The sequence below is a fragment of the Pan troglodytes genome, chromosome 2, assembly GCF_028858775.2.
Source record: "Pan troglodytes isolate AG18354 chromosome 2, NHGRI_mPanTro3-v2.0_pri, whole genome shotgun sequence".
Taxonomy (NCBI): domain Eukaryota; kingdom Metazoa; phylum Chordata; class Mammalia; order Primates; family Hominidae; genus Pan; species Pan troglodytes.
Genome location: NC_086015.1, coordinates 152,508,145 through 152,529,393, shown reverse-complemented (window position 1 = coordinate 152,529,393; position 21,249 = coordinate 152,508,145). Strand labels below are relative to the sequence as shown.

The window sequence follows — 21,249 nt, the reverse complement described above, 5'->3', positions numbered from 1 at the left end:
GATCATGTACTTCCTCACCAAGTCTTCATAACAACCTGTGACATGATACCATCAGTAGAGACATCATCGTTTGGGGCTGGACAAAGACTAGGGAATACTAGCCATGCATGTTGTTCTTCTCTGACCCCATCTCCACTGCAGACACCACTAATCTATCTAGCTGATCTGTATATCTCTCCCACCGAAACCAGTGTGCCTTCAAAATAGCACTGTAGGAAGCTACTACCAAGGAATTAGAACCTCCAAATTTGAAACCAATTTACAATGAAGAAGAGAGGGGTAATGCACAACAATGTTATCAGGCAAGGGTGAACATGGTGGAATAGCATAAAGAATGTGAAAGTCAGACTTAACTTCTAGTTTCTGAGCAAGTTTTTAAATTTCTTTTGTAGAAAAATCCATGTTCTACCCAAAAGACCCACGTATGCTTATCACAGCACCATTCACAATAGCAAAGACATACAATCAACCTAGGTGCCCATCAGTGGTAGATAGGATAAAGAAAGTGTGGTAGATATACACCATGGAATACTAGGCAGCCATAAAAAGGAATGAAATCATGTTGTTTGTGGCAACATGGATGCATCTGGAGGCCATTATTCTAAGTGAATTAATGCAGGAACAGAAAACCAAATGCCTCATGTTCTCACTTATAAGTGGAAACTAAGTATTAGGCACTCATGGACATAAAGATAGCAATAATAGACACTGGGGACCACCAGAGTGAAGAAGGAGGAAAGGATGGACTTTAAAACTACCTATTGAGTACTATACTCACTACCTGCGTGATGGGTTTGGGGCCTAATGGTCCAAAACTTCAGCATCCTGCAACATACCCATGTAAAAAACCTGCACATGTACCTTCTGAATCTAAAATAAAAGTCAAAATTATTTTTTAAATAACAATAAAGTAAAAAGGACGGTTTTTTTCTTACATCCATTTTTTTATACATGCAAAATAGGGTTAATAATGCCTTTACCTTAGTGTTATTGTAAGAATTCATTTTTCGGCTTTTTGTTTTTCATGCATGTGAAAACTTCTAGCACAGCGCCTCCACATAGAAGATACTCAATAGATGTCAATTTATCATAGTTAATTGGAAGGAGACCCTGACTGAGAGTGACAGCTCACTTCACTGACACTGAAGATTCCTGGGAGCCACAGCATTTTTACAAAGCAGACAATGCTCAATGATTCTGCTCCCCACAAACATTAACAAAATGTAATCTTAGTCACTGCTCTCCAAAGAGCAAAATATTGACAATAAAAAGTTTTTTTTTTAAGTCAAACCTCAATTAAGTTAAACCTCCTTAGAACCTTGCAAGTATGTCTAGTAGAACACAGCTACTTCTGGGTTTCCTGGTAGCCAATGACCCCCTTCAGCGATTATTCTGCTCCCACCCCTTCTTAATTCTCGTTTCGGTGCCTGTTAGAACCTCTATGAGAGAAGGTTTCACTTCGAGGAAAACGAAGAGCCAAATCAAACATTTTCATTTTTTTTTAAATTCTGCTTAAAAATCACTGGGAAGGGGAGTGGTGACTATTGGTTTAAGAAACTGTAAATTTCAATGCTAGATGATATTTCCGTCTCCCACCTGCAGTTCAGTCCCCCTCAAGGTTACTTTCTTTTTTAAAAAATTTATTAAGTAATTAGTTTATTTTTTATTATTATACTTTCAGTTCTAGGGTACATGTGCACAACGTGCAGGTTTGTTACATATGTATACATGTGCCATGTTGGTGTGCTGCACCCATTAACTCGTCATTTAACATTAGTTATATCTCCTAATGCTATCCCTCCCCCCGTCCCCCACCCCACAACAGGCCCCGGTGTGTGATGTTCCCCTTCCTGTGTCCAAGTGTTCTCATTGTTCAGTTCCCACCTATGAGTGAGAACATGCAGTGTTTGGTTTTCTGTCCTTGCTGTAGTTTGCTGAGAATTATGGTTTCCAGCTTCATCCATGTCCTTACAAAGGACATGAACTCATCCTTTTTTATGGCTGCATAGTATTCCATGGTGTATATGTGCCACATTTTCTTAATCCAGTCTATCATTGATGGGCATTTGGGTTGGTTCCAAGTCTTTGCTATTGTGAATAGTGCTGCAATAAACATACATGTGCATGTGTCTTTATAGCAGCATGATTTATAATCCTTTGGGTATATACTCAGTAATGGGATGGATGGGTCAAATGGTATTTCTAGTTCTAAATCCTCCCTCAAGCTTACTTTCTTTCATTCCTTGAAGAGTCTAGCACCTGGCTTTCTAAATGTAGTCATTCTTTCCCAAACTGACATTGTCTAATTTTTTATTTTAGTATTCATTATAAATGATAATTCCAATACACTGCCCTTTCCATTCCTTTTCACCAGTCATCTTGTCCTCCACCTCCCTACGCTACTCACTCCTAGGATCACAACTTGTGTCAGTCTGCTAGGACTGACATAACAAAACACCACAGACTGGGTGACTTGAACAAAAGACATTTATTTTCTCACAGTTCTGGAGGCCAGAATTCCAAGGTCAAAGCAGATTTGTAAGTTATGAGCCAAATCTCAAAGCAGATTTGTAAATTATGTGCCAAATCTGTGTTGGCAGATTGGTTTCTCCTGGGGCCTTTCTCTGGCTTGCAGATAGCCACTTCTTACTGTGTCCTCACACAGTCTTTTCTCTTTGCACCCCTGGAATCTCTTTGTGTGTCCAAATTCCCTCTTTTTACAATCTGATTGGATTATCCCCACCATGCTGTCCTCATTTTAGCTTCATCACCACTTTAAAGGCCCTATCCAAATACAGTCACGTTTGAGATTATGGGGGGTTAGAGCTTCAACATATGCATTTAGGAGAGACATGATCAGCCCATAACACACCTCCAGACATTTTCTTCACCTATTCCTGAAACATCTCTAAAATCTCAAATTCCAGCATCACACTTCTCAATCACTACTTCCTCTCTTTCTAGCTCACTCTGTGTGTTACCTAAAAACAGTAATTTTTCAGCCACACTGGAACACACAATTTACAAATCCAGTGCCTCTTTTACTATTTCTCACACTCCCTCACGTCCTTACTTCCCTCTTTACTCAGCTTAAGTTCCACAGTCCATCATTATAACCATTCACTTGCATACATTCTTGAATCCTTTGCCCATCCCTCTCTTCATGGTATCTGCCTGGCAAAGTCCCAATCCTGGTTGACTCCAGCTTTCTTCCTACTTGCTGGCTACATCTCTGCCACTGAACCTTACTAGGAAAAATACCCAAGTCTCCTGTCCAGTCTCACTATCCATTCACGGTCACAGACTCAAGTGGTCCCTCAGCACCTGCCACATTTCTCTAGTCTGTTCATTCTCCCACTTTCCAAGCCAAGTGTTTGAACTTCTCCTCTCTTCCTTTAAACCTTTAACACCCTCTCCCCATCCTCATTCTCAGCTGATAAAATTGCCTCCTGTTTCACTGAGAAAACAGAAGTATAATAAACAGAAGTTCCCACTAACCACCTCCAAGCCCATTGCTATGTTCTCCTTCTGTTCTGTAGCTGACACTGACCTGCCCTGCTGCCATCTAAGGTAAGCTCCTCCATCTGTGCACACACTCCCACCCTTTCTCACCTACTCAAGGAGCCTGTGCCAGCAATTCTCTCCTTTATCTCCTTTATGGTAAATACCTACCTACCCTCCCTCATACCCCTTCCCACAACAGTATACAAATATGCTACCATTTTTTCCATTAATTTTTGTCCCTTGACTTCTACTTTTCCTCTAGCTGCTGCCCCATTTCTCTGCCCTCCTTTACAGCAAAACTCTCCAAAAGAGTTACCTCATCTATTTCCAATTTCTCTCCTCCCATTCTCTCATGAATCCACTGCAGCTGGACTCTCATCTCATCTCTAACTCACCAAGAAAGCTCCTCTTATGAAGGCCACCAGTGACCTCCACGTTGCTCAACCCAATAGCCGATTCTCAGTTCTTTCGTATGATGTGCCCTTTGGCAGCATTTAACTTTGTTGATCACGCCTTCTTCTTCTTAGAAAGTCACCTTTGAGAATAAGCTCCTGATCTTCATTTTGGGCTCACTGGCCATTTCTCAGTATCCTTTCTGCCTTCCTCTCATGTCCCTAAACTCAGTCCTGGGCTGCCCAGGATTTAGTCCTTGGGTCTCTTTTCTATCAACATGCATTTCCTTAGCGTCTCATGGGTTTAAATACCATTTATATGCTGACAACTGTCACATTTATATGTCACCCAGACCTCTTCCTTGAACTTCATATTTGCATATCCAGCTGCCTAGTTGACATCTCCACTTGGATTTCTAAAAGGTATTTCAAAACTTAGCACATTCGAAACTGACCATATCATTCCTCTTCTCCCAACCCTGCTCATTCAGCTGACTTGCTCATTTCTGTTAATGACAATTTTATTCTCCCAGTTTCTCGGGCCCAAATGATGTCGTCTTTGACTTCTCTCTTTCTCTTATACCCACATCCAATCTGCCACCAATCCTGTTGGCACAAGCTTCAAAATATATCCCAAATCCAGCTTCCTTTTACCACCTCTGCTGCTACTACCATCATGATCCGAGTCATCATTATCTCTTACCTGGATGGTGGAAATGGCTTCAGAACTCATCTCTATCTCCTCCACACCCTTTACCACCTATTTACAACACAGCAGCCAGAGTGAACCTTTTAAAACATCAAGCACAGTGCCTGCCACATAAGAGATGCTCAATGAATGCTCAACCAACAATGTTATTCTCTTCCCAGTCATCCCAGGAACTCTAGTAAATATGATTTTATGCTGCTTCTATGTGACTGGAAAAAACGTCTAATGCCCAGATTTTTTGATGCACTTAGATCAAAAGCACTAGCGGGAAAAAAAAACCATATCCACAAGGGGGTGCCAAGAAACCTCTTTGGAACCTGGACTGCTAGTTTCTTTCTTTCTTTCTTTCTTTTTTTTTTTTTTTTTTTTGAAACAGAGTCTCACTTTGTCACCCAGGCTGGAGTGCAGTGGAACGATCTCGGCTCACTGCAACCTCCGTCTCCCAGGTTCAAGTGATTCTCCTTCCTCAGCCTCCAGAGTAGCTGGGATTACAGGTGCCCAGCACTATGCCAGCTAATTTTTGTATTTTTAGTAGAGATGGGGTTTCACCATGTTGGCCAGGCTGGTCTCGAACTCCTGACCTCAGATGATCCACCCGCCTCAGCCTCTCAAAGTGTTGAGATTACAGGCTTGAGCCATTGCGCCAGCCCTACCTTTGTTTTCTTAATAGTAGGAAAAATATGCCTTCATTTCTGTTATGATTTTACAGAAAGGTAGAGATAATAGATGCAAACTCTTGGAAGGAAAGCTGTACTGACCTAACCAAGATATTTTGTTTTTCTCATCCACCAGTCACTTTCTCAGTCCTTTCTGTATCCCTTGCAATTTGAACAAAGCTTGGTGAATAGTGTGCACACAAAAAGCACACTAGGTGAAAGACAGATACATAAAGAGGGTAAAGTCAGGACATTTTAACAAACCTATCAAGCTCTAAATATAAACCTCCTTGGTAGTTTTCTCTTTAACCCTCTCTCCACTGTTGGATGAAATTTGCTACATTCAATTCCAGTTCCCACCCCAACTTCCTTCTTAACACAGGGTCAGGGTTAAGCCTTCAGTGCTTTAATCCAGAGGAAAATGACTTATTTTAAAAAGCAGTGAAAAACACCGCATTCCTTTGGCACAGGATGAAGACCAGCTCAGCTCTTCAGTTGTTGATCATTGTCTATTGTTCTCCAAACAGTAAACCAGTATTTCACACTGAGATTGTCGGCTGCGGGTATATTCCAATTCCCCGTCTCCTCATGAATATGAAGTGAAGGGCTCTGACCCTGGAAGTGGTAGGTAATCTCAAAAAAAAAAAAAAAAAGAGAGAGAGAGAGAGAAAAGTTCAGGTAGGAAGAAGAAAAATAGACTTTCTGTGACTGTATACTCTTGAAATCTCCCGCAGGTTCTAAGCAGGGCAAAATGGGGTCTCGGAAGTGTGGAGGCTGCCTAAGTTGTTTGCTGATTCCGCTTGCACTTTGGAGTATAATCGTGAACATATTATTGTATTTCCCGAATGGGCAAACTTCCTATGCATCCAGCAATAAACTCACCAACTACGTGTGGTATTTTGAAGGAATCTGTTTCTCAGGCATCATGGTAAGTATGAATTTGGAGACTTGGGAGAGAAGGGGGAGTTGTAATTGAGACTTACCTTGTAACTAGTAAAAGTAATGAATAATGGAAAAATCATTCTGCTAATCTTGGGTGTAGGATTTGAAAGAGGGATGGGGGTGAAGGGGCAGGTAATCTGCTAGGATTTGGGACATAGCTCTGTTTTCAATAAGCTGCTCAGCAATGCAGCTTCAGTAATGCAGGAAATTAGTCCTAATGAAAGTCTGTGGGACACTGGCCTGTAAAAACAGTATGTTCTCATGAACCCTGCATATCAATTTAAGCTATTTGATCTTCAGTGGCATTACTGTTTTCTAGAACAGATTTTCTGTCTGCACTCATGTTTTTCTAGCTTGAAGGGGCATTAGGACAGCATGAAAAAAAAGCAGAGACTTGGCTATTCAGACAAACCTGCATGTAAATCTAAGCTCTGTCATTTGTTCCATGAGACCTTCAGCAAGTTACTCAGTATCTTTGAGCCTCAGTGTTCTAATGTGAAAAATGTGAATAATGGCATTTACTTTGAAAGATAAAATATATATAAAGTGCCCAGGAGAGAGACTGACATGTAGTAGATAGCCAGTGACTGTTGTAATTATGATTATTAAAGAATGAGCTGTGTTATCATTAAAATAGTCCTACATTAAACCCTAATAATGGAGGGAGTTTTTGAAAAGTAAATTGAATTATCAATGGCAAGAATCCATGAACGTTTTCCTGATGACTTTGTGCTCTTTAAAAATAAACAAACTGATAGTAAATCATGTTGGCAACTCAGAGGAAAAGACAATTTCCTGGTTAAGTCATTTCTAAAAATAGTGCATTATGGACTGTAAGCTAATCAGACCACCAATAATGTAGAAGAAAATTCATTATAATCTATTTCTACATCTTTTAGGGGTTTTTAATTATTATATTTGAATAGCTGTGTTGTAAAGCAATTTTCATTTAGTTATTCATTTTGCACATTAAATTAATAAACTTTAAAATATTAATATCCAATGCTATTGATGTTGCTATGAAATAAGTACATAACTAATATTGGCTGCACTACAAATAAATGTCAGTCTTTTCGGGAAGAGTCTGGTATAATATATCAAGATCCATGAAAATGCTTATGTCGTTTGACTCAGTAATCCTACATCTCATCATTTTTTCGGATGAAATCATCCAAAATAAGGGAAGAGCTATGTGTACAGATGTTTGTGGCTGCATTGGTATAATAGTAAATAACTAGAAGAAGCATCTTACAGAGAAGTAGCAAAATAAATTATGGTACATTCACTTCATACAGTGGTGAAAATTATAATTATGAAGATGTAACAACATGGAAAATGCACATTATTTCATGTTAAGTGAAAAAAGACACAATAACGTTGTGGGTAAATTACTATTGCAGCTGTGTCAAATAGACATATGTGGGAAAACACCAGGAATAAATGCATGAAGACTCACGAGGGTGGTGGAATTATGTGTATTTTACCTCCATTATTCTTGACTCCTCTATATTGCAGTTATATTTTAAAACAAAAAAAGAAGGCAGTGTCTCTTTCAACAGTTGATGCCTGAGCAATAAGACTACAGGCTCTAGGTCAAATTATCTCTATCAATATTGTAATGAAGCTGGTTACTATGCTTTGGCCTTGTCTCATCATTGTTTCCCTCAATATGCAATTGCAATAGATGGAAGAGTTGCAAGACATAACTAAGATTAGACCAGAATTTCTTTCAATCTGTCATAACTAACGATGTGGAAAGGAGGGGAATATAGGACTCTTTTGCTTATATTCCATGTAAAAATTAAAACTAGGAAAAGAAACCTGTTCTCTATTTTTTTCATCTTCCAGAAATTATTAAAATATATTACTATAACTGAATCAAATCCTTTCAGGAGAAAGGAGAAGAATATAGGTAAATAATTAAATGAACAAAAAAATTAATGAAAGCTGAAGAAATTTGGAAACTAGAAACATTGGCTACGAAGAGTAAAATAACAGTGAACTCAGCTGTGGGATTCAGTCCTAAATAGTGAGAGTAAAAAAATGGGTGGAGAATTTCCCATAAGCAATTCATGATCTGTATCTAGTCTAACCAGAAATTATAATGAAATTATAATGGTAAAGAAATACATGTTCTTTCCAGAGCTCTGGCCTTTTGCCTAAAATAAAATTTAAAAAAAGGAAATAAGATGCATTGATTCTCCCACTTTGTTGGCTTGATACAGACAAAACACATTGAAACAATTTAAACCTGAGATGGTTTGAATGCATGGGGAAATTGAAGTTACTTTAAAGAGATACGGTTTCAGATTAACTGAGCCTCTCACCTCCATTCCCAGAGGACAGTAAATGAAGAGAGGTTGGCAAACTACCAAGCCTGCTGAATGATTTTCCTTGGTTCTCCACAACTGAGTCATTGAGAAAGGCAGGTTTTGCTGCCCAGGGTGGTATTCTCCTGTCCATCCATTTACTTCTCCTTAATCATTAGCTTTTGATGGTTGCTAACCATGATAATAATAGCTAACATTTATCAGTCACTATGAATCAACCACTATACTCAAAATGTCACATATATTAACTCGTGACAATCTCTTGATACCATTTTATACAGAAGGTGTCTCAAATTCACACAGCTAGAAAGTGACAGAGCTTGGATTCAAATCCATATCTACCTGACCCCAGACTCTACGCTTGAAGACGCTGTCCTCTGATTATAAGCACAAATGTAAACTAGCATTTCATAGCTAACATTTTATGTCTTCCCTCCTATAGATGCTTATAGTAACAACAGTTCTTCTGGTACTGGAGAATAATAACAACTATAAATGTTGCCAGAGTGAAAACTGCAGCAAAAAATATGTGGTAAGAGCAACAGTTTTTTTGAGGATGGTTGAGTGGGCTCCAGCTTTCTTTCCTCTCACTCAGAAACACAAAAATATTGACAGTATTATACCCTCACTACTGTTGAGTACAGTACAGAGATCAAGAGTTTACTGCCAAGATCATCTTCCATTTTGCTTAGTCTTTCCTCCACTTTTGTTCTACTGATGCACTTTCAGAAAATCAGCATTTAAAGATACCTAAAATTAGGAAATAATACTTTTTTTTCCTAACTGAGTTTCCATTAGTCTATTTTTTCTTTACAAACTTTATTGAGGGCTAAATTACATATAATAAGTGGCATCCATTAAAAGTATGCAATATCATGAGTTTTAACAGTTGACTACACTCATGAAACCACCATTGCAGTCAAGATAACAGAATATTTCTGCCAACCCCCAGAGATTAACCTTTGATTTACTTTTTGTCATTATAGATTAGTTTGTATTTTATATATGTGGAATCATACAATATTTGTCTTTTTTATCTGGGTTTTTTCATCCAGGATAATAATTTTTAGATTCATCCATATTGTTGGGTGTATGTGATGTGCATTTTCTAAGTTGGCACTTGAAAAATAATTAAAATAGTATCAGGGTGAATAATACAACCGCATTTTCTAAGCCAGTGCTCCTGCATTTCTACCATTCTCCTTCTCATCCTCTTCCTCCTCTTCATCATTTATTCACACTTGCATAGTACTTTATAGTTCTTTCACATTTACTCAGTGAATTAAGTCATTATTGCTCCTATTTTATAGATGAAGCACTTGTGGCTCAAAGAGAACAAGTGATTATTAGCTAGGAGTTTTATGATGATATCTGGTAGGCATTTTTTGCAGCAGTGCTTCTACCTGTTAGTTTCATATTGCAATCACCTGGGAGCTTGGAACAACACTAATGGCTAAATCCCATCCCCAGAGTCCCTGATTTAGTTAGTCTGAGGTACAACCTGGGCGTGGATATGTTTTAAATCTCCCCAGGATATTTCAATGCGTAGTCAAGATTGTATGGCAAATTTTCTTTGACCAATGTCTTTTAAAAATTAAATTCGTTGCTTTATTTAGTACTGTGTCCCTTATGGAGAAGAATTGAAAATTTAAAATACACTCTGTGTGTGTGTGTGTGTGTGTGTGTGTGTGTGTGTGTGTGTGTGTGTGTGACCAGTTGACTCAGTCATCCTCCAGTAGCTACTTGTAATATACTTATGGAAGACATTTCAAAATTGCCTAGGGGAGATAATAAATTCAGGTATAGATTCAAGTTATGATACTCAGAGAATTTCTAGAAAACAAATATATGTGATATTAAGTGTATAATAAAAATTAACATGTTCAATTTGCCTTAACTCACTATTAGCACTTCTAGCACAAATAGATGCTAGAAATAGTCTGAAAAGGGTCTTATAATCAGCATTAAATTAGATGACTGACATCTCATTGGGAACAGCAGGAGAAAGAAAGAGAGGATTCTCCGGGTTCCCTTTTTGGCCTTTTCAAGGTAAGTACTAGAAGAGAAGTCCCAATTCAAATGCCCCCAGAAGCCATGTGTGTGACATAAATGAATTAAATGAGCCTGGTAGGCATCAGAGCACAATTTCCATCTAAGGAGGAGAAGGATCTGCTACTGAAGTCCAGCCAGTTGTTGCCATGATGAAGTAGGGCAATAATTCTCAGTTTTCAGTAGAAAGTAAAAATATGGATTTTTATGTAAAACTTTTCAATTGTAAAATATTGGCAATTAATCTTCATTTAAACCAAACAAAGTACATATTGTGGGAAAAATTGAATCTGCATCAGTTTGTAACTTCCAAAATGTAATAAAAATTGATTCATTTCTTGGTTGTTATCTGCTATGGCCTGAATGTGTTCCTCCAAAATTCACATGGAAACCTAATTCTCACTGTGGCGATATTAAGAGGTGGGATGTTTTTTGGAAGTGACTAAGTTATGATGGCTCTTCCCTCAGGAATGAGAGTGGTGCCCTTATAAAAGGGGTTGAGGGGAGTACTCTTACCTCCCTTGCACCATGCGAGGACACACAGAAGGTGCCATTTATGAGGAATGAGCCCTCACCAGACACTGAATCTGCCAGTGATCTTGGACTTTCCAGCCTCCAGAAGTGTGAATAATAAATTTCTGTTATTAATTACTCAGTCTAAGGTATTTTTGTTATAGCAGCAGGAACTAAGGCACTATCCATTCCTACATGGAGTCTGGTTTTCTGCCAAAATTCTTGGACAATTATTCCTGGAAAGCAAATATTGGCCAAATAAGGGCACTTGAAATAATAGCTAATATTTTATTATATTTTATTTTTGAAATCGCCCTGTCACATAGGTACCATTCCTGTCTACATCATCTACAGTTTACAGAAAAGAAAACTATGATTCAAATTCTTATTCCTACTTTATTTTGAGGCTTACCTTGATAGTGCAATGGTATCCGCTCATTAGATTGTGGTGTGTGCGTGTGCATGTGTGTGTGTGTATGCTATGGTTGCCAGTTTCCCCCAATGAAGAAATTCTTCATTGATCTTCCCAGTGAATATTTTTTCCAGTTTTCCATAAAGAGGATATATTAATGTCATACTCAGTAAAATAATTTTAAACAAAGAAATGTTATTGAGATGATTTTTATTCCTAAAATCACAGGTTTGTTGGTCTTACTTTTTCTGGTCTCAGCTTTTGAATTTATTATCAATTGGTTACTGCATGTTACTATTCTGCTGCCTACTCTCACCCTGCAATCAACATTTCTAAAGCTAATTTTTCCCCCAAACCAAATAACCCTTCTTGGTATCCTTATTTCTGTCTCCTTTTTATCCAAGCCCCAACTCTGTATTTTTTTTTTTCATCTCCAGCTACTCATTTCCTCCTTAATGTGTTTTCCTCCAATGTGTGTCTTTGTCACCTCAACTTGCATCTGTCTCCAAGCTGGATCCTTATCTTTGAGGTCTCTTACTTCCAGCTTGTGTGACCACTGCCAGAGCAATCTTCCAAAAGCACATTTTAGGCGTATCACTTCCTGCTCAAAAACCAATTACAAGACTTGTTTAAAAAATAGTTTCTGGCCGGACACAGTGGCTCATGCCTGTAATCTCAGCACTTTGGGAGGCTAAGGCAGGTGGATCCCCTGAGGTCAGGAGTTTGAGAGCAGCCTGGCCAACATGGTGAAACCCCATATCTACTAAAAATACAAAAATTAGCTAGGCGTGGTGGCACGTGCCTGTAGTCCCAGCTACTCAAGAGGCTGAGGCAGGAGAATCGTTTGAACCTAGGGGGTGGAGGTTGCAGTGAGCCATGAACAGGCCACTGCACTCCCGCCTGGGTGACAGAGTGAGACTACAACCCAGAAACAACAACAAAACAACAACAACAACAAAACCCCAGCTTCTTCCGGGTCTATGGCAGGGTAAGCTCAAAATGAACCTGGAACATCTTGTGCCAGAAAGCAAGAAAATGTTCAAAGAATGACAGGAGTCTGTCAAAGGGCATAGGAGTTGACCTACAGGGATGTTCACATTGGCCGAATTTGGACCATCTGTGCATCTAAAAGAATAATCGCATTTATGGATTATAGCACAATGAATTAGAAGATCCGTGAGTCCAGAAAATATAGACAGAGGCAAAGGAGAGAGGAATGGGAAATGGAAGTTGTTCTGTGCAGAAAAAATGATAACATAAATGCAGAGAAATTATAGCATTATGAAAGCAGCACATTGGAACCGCAGTGCTGGTAATCAATGAATATGAGGATCATCAGTGGATGCTAAATCCATCAGTTGAAATGTTATTAAGAAACAGAATATGACACTGTCTCAAAGCATCACCTTGGCAGTTATTTACTAATTGCCAAGAGGAAAATGTACCTATCCAGGGAAGAGATCTGAAGGATACTCTTAACCAAGAGATCAAACTTAGCACCACCCTTAGCATGAAAGGCCCACAACGTACACCACACCCATTAAGTATTCTCGCTAAAATGTTTGAATTCAATTGTGAGAAAATAATCAGAAAAGCCCAGAATGTGAGACATCTACAAGACAACTGTCTGGGATTCTTAAAAACAGTTTAACACCCCAAAAAACAAAAAGGCAGAAAGACTAGTGTAAATTAAAGGAAACTAAAGAGATGTAATCTTGTACATAAACCTTTATTGGATCCTGTACAAAAAAAATTTAAAAGTTACAAAATAAAAGAATGTTTTTATTCTTAGGAGATGTATGCTGAAATATTTAGGGGTGAAATATCATAATGTCTGCAACCTAATGGCTCAGTAACAAAAACACATAATAAATACATATGCATATATATGTACAGGTGTACATATATACTTTGCATGAATATATACACACATACACACAGAGAAAGAGAGAAAGCACAAACAAATATGGTAAAATATTCATGTAGGTGATTCTAGATAAAGGATATGTAGGGGTTTATTGTACTATACTTTCAATTTTTTTGTAGATTTGACATTTTTTAAGGTTGGGAGGAGGGAAGTCCCTTGCCCTGAAGGATAAAGTCCAGATTTCTTAAGCTGGCATTCAAGGCCAGCTCTGGCCTGGATCTGCCAAGCTGTACTCACTTTTTAAGCTACTCAAGGGCTGAATTGTGTCCTATCAACCTTGTTTTCCCAGCGTTAGTACCATGTCAATCTGTCTTCAGAGCCTTTCTCCTCACTCATCTGAATAAACCCCTCTTAGATTAAACCTACTTTCTCACAACTCTGGTTGCACTGATCTGCCTGTGAATAACACCCATTCTCTCTACTCAAATGAAAACATCCCCCTCTCCATCAATCCTACCGTCACTTGAATATGAATATAAATATCAATACTATACCTGATATTTTCCTTTATATTCTTGTAAAGATATTTTAATATCTTTATAAGAGGAAAGCAGAGGTCATAGCTTATAATTCTTAGAGAACCCACTCTACCTAGAAAATAACAGGTCTTCAATAGATAGTTATGGGTTGATTGATCACATCCTTCACTGCATTTTCATAAGAGGAGATCATTATTTTGATATCAAAATTCCACAAGGAAAGAATAAATTTAGTAAATTACCTAGTTACCTCTATGTGATGCCAAACTAAACGTTATTTAAAAACTTATTTTTAAGATCAAATAGGTTTGGATTACTTTTTTTTTTATTTCTATGTGGGCATTTAGTATTGTATAGACTGCATGAGCTTGGGTGAATAGGGGAATGTAGCTATCTGATAATTTATCCACAATATCCCCTTGTCGCATTCTATGGTACTAACCTGCTTCTATGTTTTAATTTAGACACTGCTGTCAATTATCTTTTCTTCCCTTGGAATTGCTTTTTCTGGATACTGCCTGGTCATCTCTGCCTTGGGTCTTGTCCAAGGGCCATATTGCCGCACCCTTGATGGCTGGGAGTATGCTTTTGAAGGCACTGCTGGACGGTAAGGAATAATTCCCCAAACCAAGGAGGTCGGAAAATCAGAAACACCTGGCCTCATGCTCAAGCTCACGCTCATTTTCCATGATCACTTTGGGGTTCCATGTGGCTGTTTTAGTGCAGAATTTTCCTGTTAGTTTACTAATATCCAGACCAATTTGTTCTTGCACAGATCTTTGTTTAGATTTTTTTCTTCAGTCTTTTAATGCCATTTTCATTGAATGTCTTGAGGCTGTCATGGAGCTATCCAAATGAAAGGTGTGTTTCTCCCATACCTCAGATTAAAGTTGTGTGGTTACTATGGTCTGGTCTGGTAACAGCTGGAGCTTATGGCCTGGGTGGATCCAGGAACTCAGTTTTGTTTTATGGCCAGGTTGGACATACGGTCTGTTACAAGTGTGAAAGGGCTTGAGAAGGAGAGAAACCATGGTGCTCTTGGATGGTGCCACTCAGGGCTATAGTAGGAGGGATGATAAAGAGATAGAACAAGGCAGGATGAGCAGGAAAGTGCAGTCTGAGGTCCAGGAACATGATTAGGTGCAGTAGTTTGTGGAATGAGCCAGAGCTTATGCAGCTTATACTGGAGAAGGGTCTAAAGAGGTAGCCTTGCTCAGAAGGCTAGTAATTCAGTCAGGAGTCTCACAACCCAATCCCGGATCTCAGAATGCCTCACACTGGCACTGTGCTGGGCTTATTGGGTTCCCAGCACTGGATGCAGATTAGGAGGTAGCAGGGCCCAGAAAGAAATACAGAAGAGGTCCAGAATTCTAATGGAGTAAAATGAGGGAATGTCTGTACCATTCACTGGGGGAAGTTAAATTTTCTTCTCAACTCTCCATGATTAGCTTTATTGTTCAAGGCCCATGTTCATCTGAGGTCTTACATGTGCATCTAGGCCTACACGGCAGAGCTGCTTCTGTGACTGTAGCTGCCTTCATTCTAAAGATTTTTACATGGTGCCATATACCATGACCTTTCTTAGCAAACATGACTCTCCCTCAGGTCTCTCCTACTTGCACATCCATTTATAGGCTCTCTGCAAGAAGAAAAATATGGCTCTTTTTGCCCGACCCCGCAGGCAGTCAGACCTTATGGTTGTCTTCCCTTGTTCCCTAAAAATCTCTGTTATTCTGCTCTTTTTCAAGGTGCACTGATTTCATATTGTTCAAACCACATGTTTTACAATCAATTTGTACAGTTAACACAATTATCACAGTGGTCCTGAGGTGATGTACATCCTCAACTTATGAAGATAACAGGATTAAGAGATTAGAGTAAGAACAGGCATAAGAAATTATAAAAGTATTCTTTGGGAACTGATAAATGTCCATGAAATCTTCACAATTTATGTTTCTCTGCCACGGCTCCAGCCAGTCCCACCATTTGGGGTCCCTGACTTCCTGCAACATTGCAAGTCATCTTGTTTTAAATTGCTAGATGATCTGTGCAGAGCATGTACTAGGAACAGTCTAGAGGAGGGATCTGGAGGGACTCATTTCCCTGGCAGCTGAGATGGAGATAGGGGTAAATGGGGGTATGAGATAGGTTTAGGGAAATTTAACAGAAAACCACATCTGTATTGTACTTTACAGGTTCCAAACTGTTTGTATACACATTCTTACCAAATATTCACAATAACTCTGGGGTTAGATATTTTAACCCCATTATCAAGATAAGAGTCTGGAGGGCCAGGCGTGGTGGCTCATGCCTGTAATCCCAGCACTTTGGGAGGGCGAGGCAGGCAGATCATGAGGTCAGGAGATCGAGACCATCCTGGCTCACACGGTGAAACCCCGTCTCTACTAAAAAAATACAAAAAATTATCCGGGCGTGGTGGCAGGTGCCTGTAGTCCCAGCTACTTGGGAGGCTGAGGCAGGAGAATGGCATGAACTAGGGAGGCGGAGCTTGCAGTGAGCGAAGGTGCGCCACTGCACTCCAGCCTGGGCGACAGAGCAAGACTCCATCTCAAAAAAAAAAAAAAAAAAAGTCTGGAGGCCAGAGGGGTAAAGTTCTTTGCTCAACATCCTGCCGATCCAGATACAGGAATTCTGACTTCATATTCAGTGCTCGTTCCCATTGGAGACAAGAGCCATTAACAATATAAAGAAATTCTCAGAGTGCCTCTATTTCCTGGAGCATTAGAAAGTAGAAAATAAATAAAGGTGGGGAAAGAGTAAAAAAGAAGGAAGTAAAAAGGAGTAAAAAGGAAAAGAGTAAAAAAAGAGTAAAAGGAAGTAAAAAGGAAAGAGTAAAAAAGAAGGAGTAAAAAACAATAAAGGAAAGAAATGGAAGAGGGAGAAAGAAAAACAAAGAGGCCATGGGGGTGATAAGGCAAGCACAACATTTATAACACACTAAGTATCTAGCTCAGTGCTATGCATAAGATATGTCCAATATGTGTATCTGAATGGTTTTTAAAATGTATTAATTCATATCTAATAACTATATATTTTAGTTATACAGTAATTTCTCAAACATACAAATGCTTGTAGCTTTCTTCCTTGGACCCAGTATGTAGATTTGGCCATGGGTCTCTCTCAGTTTCCTTACAGATTCTAGCATATGGATTCAGTGCCTGGAACCTGCACATGTTGTGGAGTGGAACATCATTTTATTTTCCATTCTCATAACCCTCAGTGGGCTTCAAGTGATCATCTGCCTCATCAGAGTAGTCATGCAACTATCCAAGATACTGTGTGGAAGCTATTCAGTGATCTTCCAGGTAACAGATTCTCATGGGCACCTGTAGCTCATCCATATTTCCCCCACTTCCCAGGATTCAATGAGGCTTTTTGAAAAGACTCTAGAATTCCATCACTTACCCCCCATTTCTATTGCCCTCATCTTTATTCAAGCTCTAATATCTCAATTTTTTCTGATATCCCAATGTGTCTTGGCTTATCTATAAGGGTTGAATCAACTCAGTAATTGTAAAATCTGCATTTCTTGTTGTATGGTAAGGCTTCATAAGTGTTTTGAATGAGCAAAGTTTTAGTATTCTACATAGAGATAACTCAAAGCATGATGAAATTTTACCATTTATCAAGAATTTCCCTGTTCATAAGTTAAGCAAAGGCTCAGAACCTTATCTCATTGAAATAACTTCTCTTCTGAATGCTGCTACATTCAACTAACAAACCTTTATCTCGAGCGCATAGTGAGTGCTTTTGAAGAAGAAGGGAAATATGTATTTATCCCATTGAAACTACTTCTACTTCGTCTGCTAAAATACTAATGTTAATTTAGTTATGGTTGAAACTGCTATCAAGAAGTCCAGAGTGAAGAAAAATTATGAATGAGATGGCTTGTATTTTGTTTAACAACAGAATGTGTAATACCTTTCCTAGCAATTTTTAAGAGATGTTTTTTCTGTTCTATCATATTTTGAATATGAAATATAAGTTTAAGTTGCTACCTGGATTACGGATTACTAATCAAGCCAAGTTTATAACTTTAATCACTTTGTTTTTCCTTTTTTCCTATAGCCTGGAATCATTTGAATAAGGACAAAATGTTTTCCATTATCAAGACATGGCCATCTATCTAAATATTATATCAACTGTGTAGACTTGAGGGCAATATTGAAATGATGGTGCTTTCTGCATTTGGTGTTTATTTGTGAAAAATTTGCAGTCCTCACTGCATATGCAAGTATACCACCCTTCCATTTAGTATGTTTTTTAAGTAATATGCATCAGAAACTTCAGAAATACTTCTGCCCTTTGATCAAACAAATCCATTTCCAAGAATCTGTACTAGGGAAGTAAATAAGAATATGAGAGAAAACTTTATGCAAATATGTATATTGCAACATTATTTAATATTCTGGAAAATTGGAAACACCCCAAAATTCTAAATTCAGAGGAAGGATTAAGTAAAGAGGGGTACACACTGTAAATGTTTTCTGATATTAAAAAAATTAAATAAAAAATAAAGAGTACTACATGGTTGTAAAATTACAGTCATTACAAATGATGTTTTTAAAATTATGAATAATGCTACATCAAAAAGCAGGTTACAAATTCATGTTTACTATATAAGTATTTAAAGCAAATGAAACACTAATAATCAAAGTTTAGGATGAAAACTAAATCTAAAAGGAAATATAACAAAATGCCAATTATGCTTGGTTTGGGGCATTGATGACCCTTCTTCCCACTTTTCTATATTTTCCAAGATTTCTTTATTGAATATGTTTTACTATAAATATTTTCTAAACTCATATTTTCACTATTAAAATTTTTTTATTTTTCCAAACTTTCAGGCATATGCTCTTTCCACATTCCTCAACATTATTTGCAAACGTCGTGAAATGACACTTCCATCAACATTCAATGAGGAAAGTAGTGATATAGATGAGCCAAAAAGAGTTTTATATAAACTTATACAATCTAAACTCTTGCTCTTCCTTTCTGACTCCTGAGGGTGAGTGTGATGGACTAGAAGAGGTAGCCTTAAAATAAGTGAGCAGCTAGGGAACATGCTCAATGGGCAAGAGAAAATGACCACTGACCAGTCAATACCTGTGTCAGGGGGAGTTACCAGTACCTATATTTATTTTTAAAGTAATTAAAAAGTAGAACACTTACAAATTTTCCACCTATACATGCCATGTCTTCCTCGGGAACAGTAGCCACATCTTATATATTTCCCACCATCCATAGGACCCAGCACACAGTGAAGCCAGTAGGCAGGCACTCAGTGTTGAATGCTCATACCAGGTTTTCTGCTTCCTGTAGTTACCCTGCTGAGCACTGCTTCCATCACAGGTGCACTGGGCCTCAACACTTCTGCCATTTCCCCATTTGTCTCCTCCATGGACATTGTCAACAATGGTCTGTCAACACCTGCTCTGTGCCAAAGCCAGGGAGTAGGCTGGGGGGTTACGGAAGAGAATATCTTTCTCCTTGATGCCTGCTGTTCCAACAGACCCCTTTAAGCCTTGTTCACAGCCTTTGCTGAAACAAGCATCTTGAAAGCAAGCCATGTTATATACTGCATGACCTTCATGCTCTGGGCCCAGCTGACTGAACTGGGGCAGGCCCCAGAGTCATGGGCAGCCTATTGTCTTGCTAATGGCCTCTGACTTATCCTGGAGTAAAACACAGTCCAAACAAGACTGGTGGTTATTCAAGCATAAGAATTTGAACTAGGAAGCCAAGAATGAAGCAACCGGAGCATTACCATCAAAAAATGATTAAAGGATGAAGAAGGAAGCCAACATTCAGAGAGTGTCAGGTTCATGTTAATAATGGTATCATATTAAAAGGAAGATACATGAACTTCTACTCCAAAAGCTCCTAAAACTGCCTTTGCCCATAATGAACAGAATACCCTAGGCCTGGTTTCTGTTGTTGGATTCCTAGATAGTCTTTCTTCTTTGTCACTGTGCTGATCATTTCAGTAAACCCCCCACTAAATCAGTGCAGCTCTGTTTATTGCAACTAAAATGATCCAACCGAAGTCTCCCTTTTCTAGATGTTGGGTTGGAGGGATGCTAAGACAAAGATGCTTAGGCTCCAGAGTTTTACAGAGCTTCATTCAATAACACTCTACCTTCCAAAGAACTTAAATATGAGGTCTGAAGGACTTGGACCAAGAGCAAACCCAAGCTACAGACACCAGGTTGTACTCAGAGTGACCTCTCCCCTCTGACAGCCCAGGATTTCTCTATCAAGTCCATAAGCTAGTCACATCCAGGACCATCTTGTTAAAAATTCTCTCAAAGTCTCCTCAGCCCTCTTGTAAACAGACTTCTGGAAGGTCCACTTCATCAGTTTGTTATATACTTTCAGACTGTCTATCTCTTGTTTAGATTCAGCATGGCACCGTACATTGAATGGACTGTTAATAGATGTTTGCTGAATGACTCCACCACAGCATTGGACACATCAGGGGTACAGCCAAATGCAGCATGATACCTCTATCAGGAAAATTAAATTTTAACACAGCCACCAAATATTCTATATTTGAAGAGTATATGCTAATCATGCAATTTTAAGTAAAAAAAAGCTGAATATGTGTTTTATATCCTTGTGAATTCAAAGTAAAAAGGAAAAAAACTCAAAAACCAAATATATGTATGCAGTTTGAGCCCAAATTTTTAATTAAGTAACCATATAATTACATGTAGACATGTATAAACCTTCAGATATGTAAAGACCAGAAAAATATTTAAAAGTTAATAGTTACATCATCTGTGGTCACAACACCCTGAAAATGCCTAATATTGGAAACTTAAGCAGGGTTGATCCAGGTTATTACTTGGATGGGAGACCAGATGCTATAGGCTGAAAAAAGAAAGCATAAGTATGCACAAGTTAATACTTAATAATTATCTCCTAATGATAGGACTATAAGTTCTATCTCTTTTCTTTACATTGTTCAGTATTTTCAAATTTCCCTTTGAAAATGTGTTATGTACTTGAATTATTAGAAAAAATAAATGTCATTTAAAAAGCAATGGTCCTCTAATTCTTTCTGTAAAATTCATTTAAGGAGTTAAAATAGAAAATATATATAGGTATGTATATGACTGGCCTTCTCTTACCCTTTCCAGAAATAATCTTTCCACTTTTTAATTCTGAGAGTATTATGAGCTAATCCTGATTGAGAATGATTTGTTTTATGCATTTCTGCACTTATTATTTATCTACTGTTCTCCTTGCTTCTATCTCATTGTTATTTTCCTAACTTCTTAAATTGAATACCTAGCTTATTGATTTTCTAACT

At 38.3% G+C, this 21,249-nt stretch overlaps 1 protein-coding gene across 2 annotated transcripts; it reads left to right on the top strand.

The window, feature by feature from the left end:
• Positions 1 to 5,658: 5,658 nt before the first annotated feature.
• Positions 5,659 to 20,979, top strand: TM4SF18 (transmembrane 4 L six family member 18). 2 transcript variants are annotated; one of them, XM_009446668.4, is made up of 6 exons: positions 5,659 to 5,885; positions 5,996 to 6,189; positions 8,976 to 9,065; positions 14,378 to 14,520; positions 17,059 to 17,239; positions 19,257 to 20,979. In XM_009446668.4, exons 2-6 carry the CDS (start codon positions 6,013 to 6,015, stop codon positions 19,266 to 19,268), a joined length of 603 nt encoding a protein of 200 aa, XP_009444943.1. In that variant the 5' UTR covers positions 5,659 to 5,885; positions 5,996 to 6,012; the 3' UTR covers positions 19,269 to 20,979. The 2 variants fall into 2 exon arrangements, with proteins under 2 accessions (XP_009444943.1, XP_516814.2); XM_516814.7 differs by having other exon boundaries at positions 5,662 to 5,885; positions 18,003 to 20,979.
• The last annotated feature ends 270 nt before the right edge of the window (positions 20,980 to 21,249 follow it).

Coding starts and splice junctions, on each gene's coding strand:
- TM4SF18 (XM_516814.7), top strand. CDS start 6,013: ATGGGGTCTCGGAAGTGTGGAGGCTGCCTAAGTTGTTTGCTGATTCCG. Junction 6,190..8,975: donor TCTGTTTCTCAGGCATCATG/GTAAGTATGAAT, acceptor TCCCTCCTATAG/ATGCTTATAGTAACAACAGT. Junction 14,521..17,058: donor TTTGAAGGCACTGCTGGACG/GTAAGGAATAAT, acceptor GGTCTCTCTCAG/TTTCCTTACAGATTCTAGCA.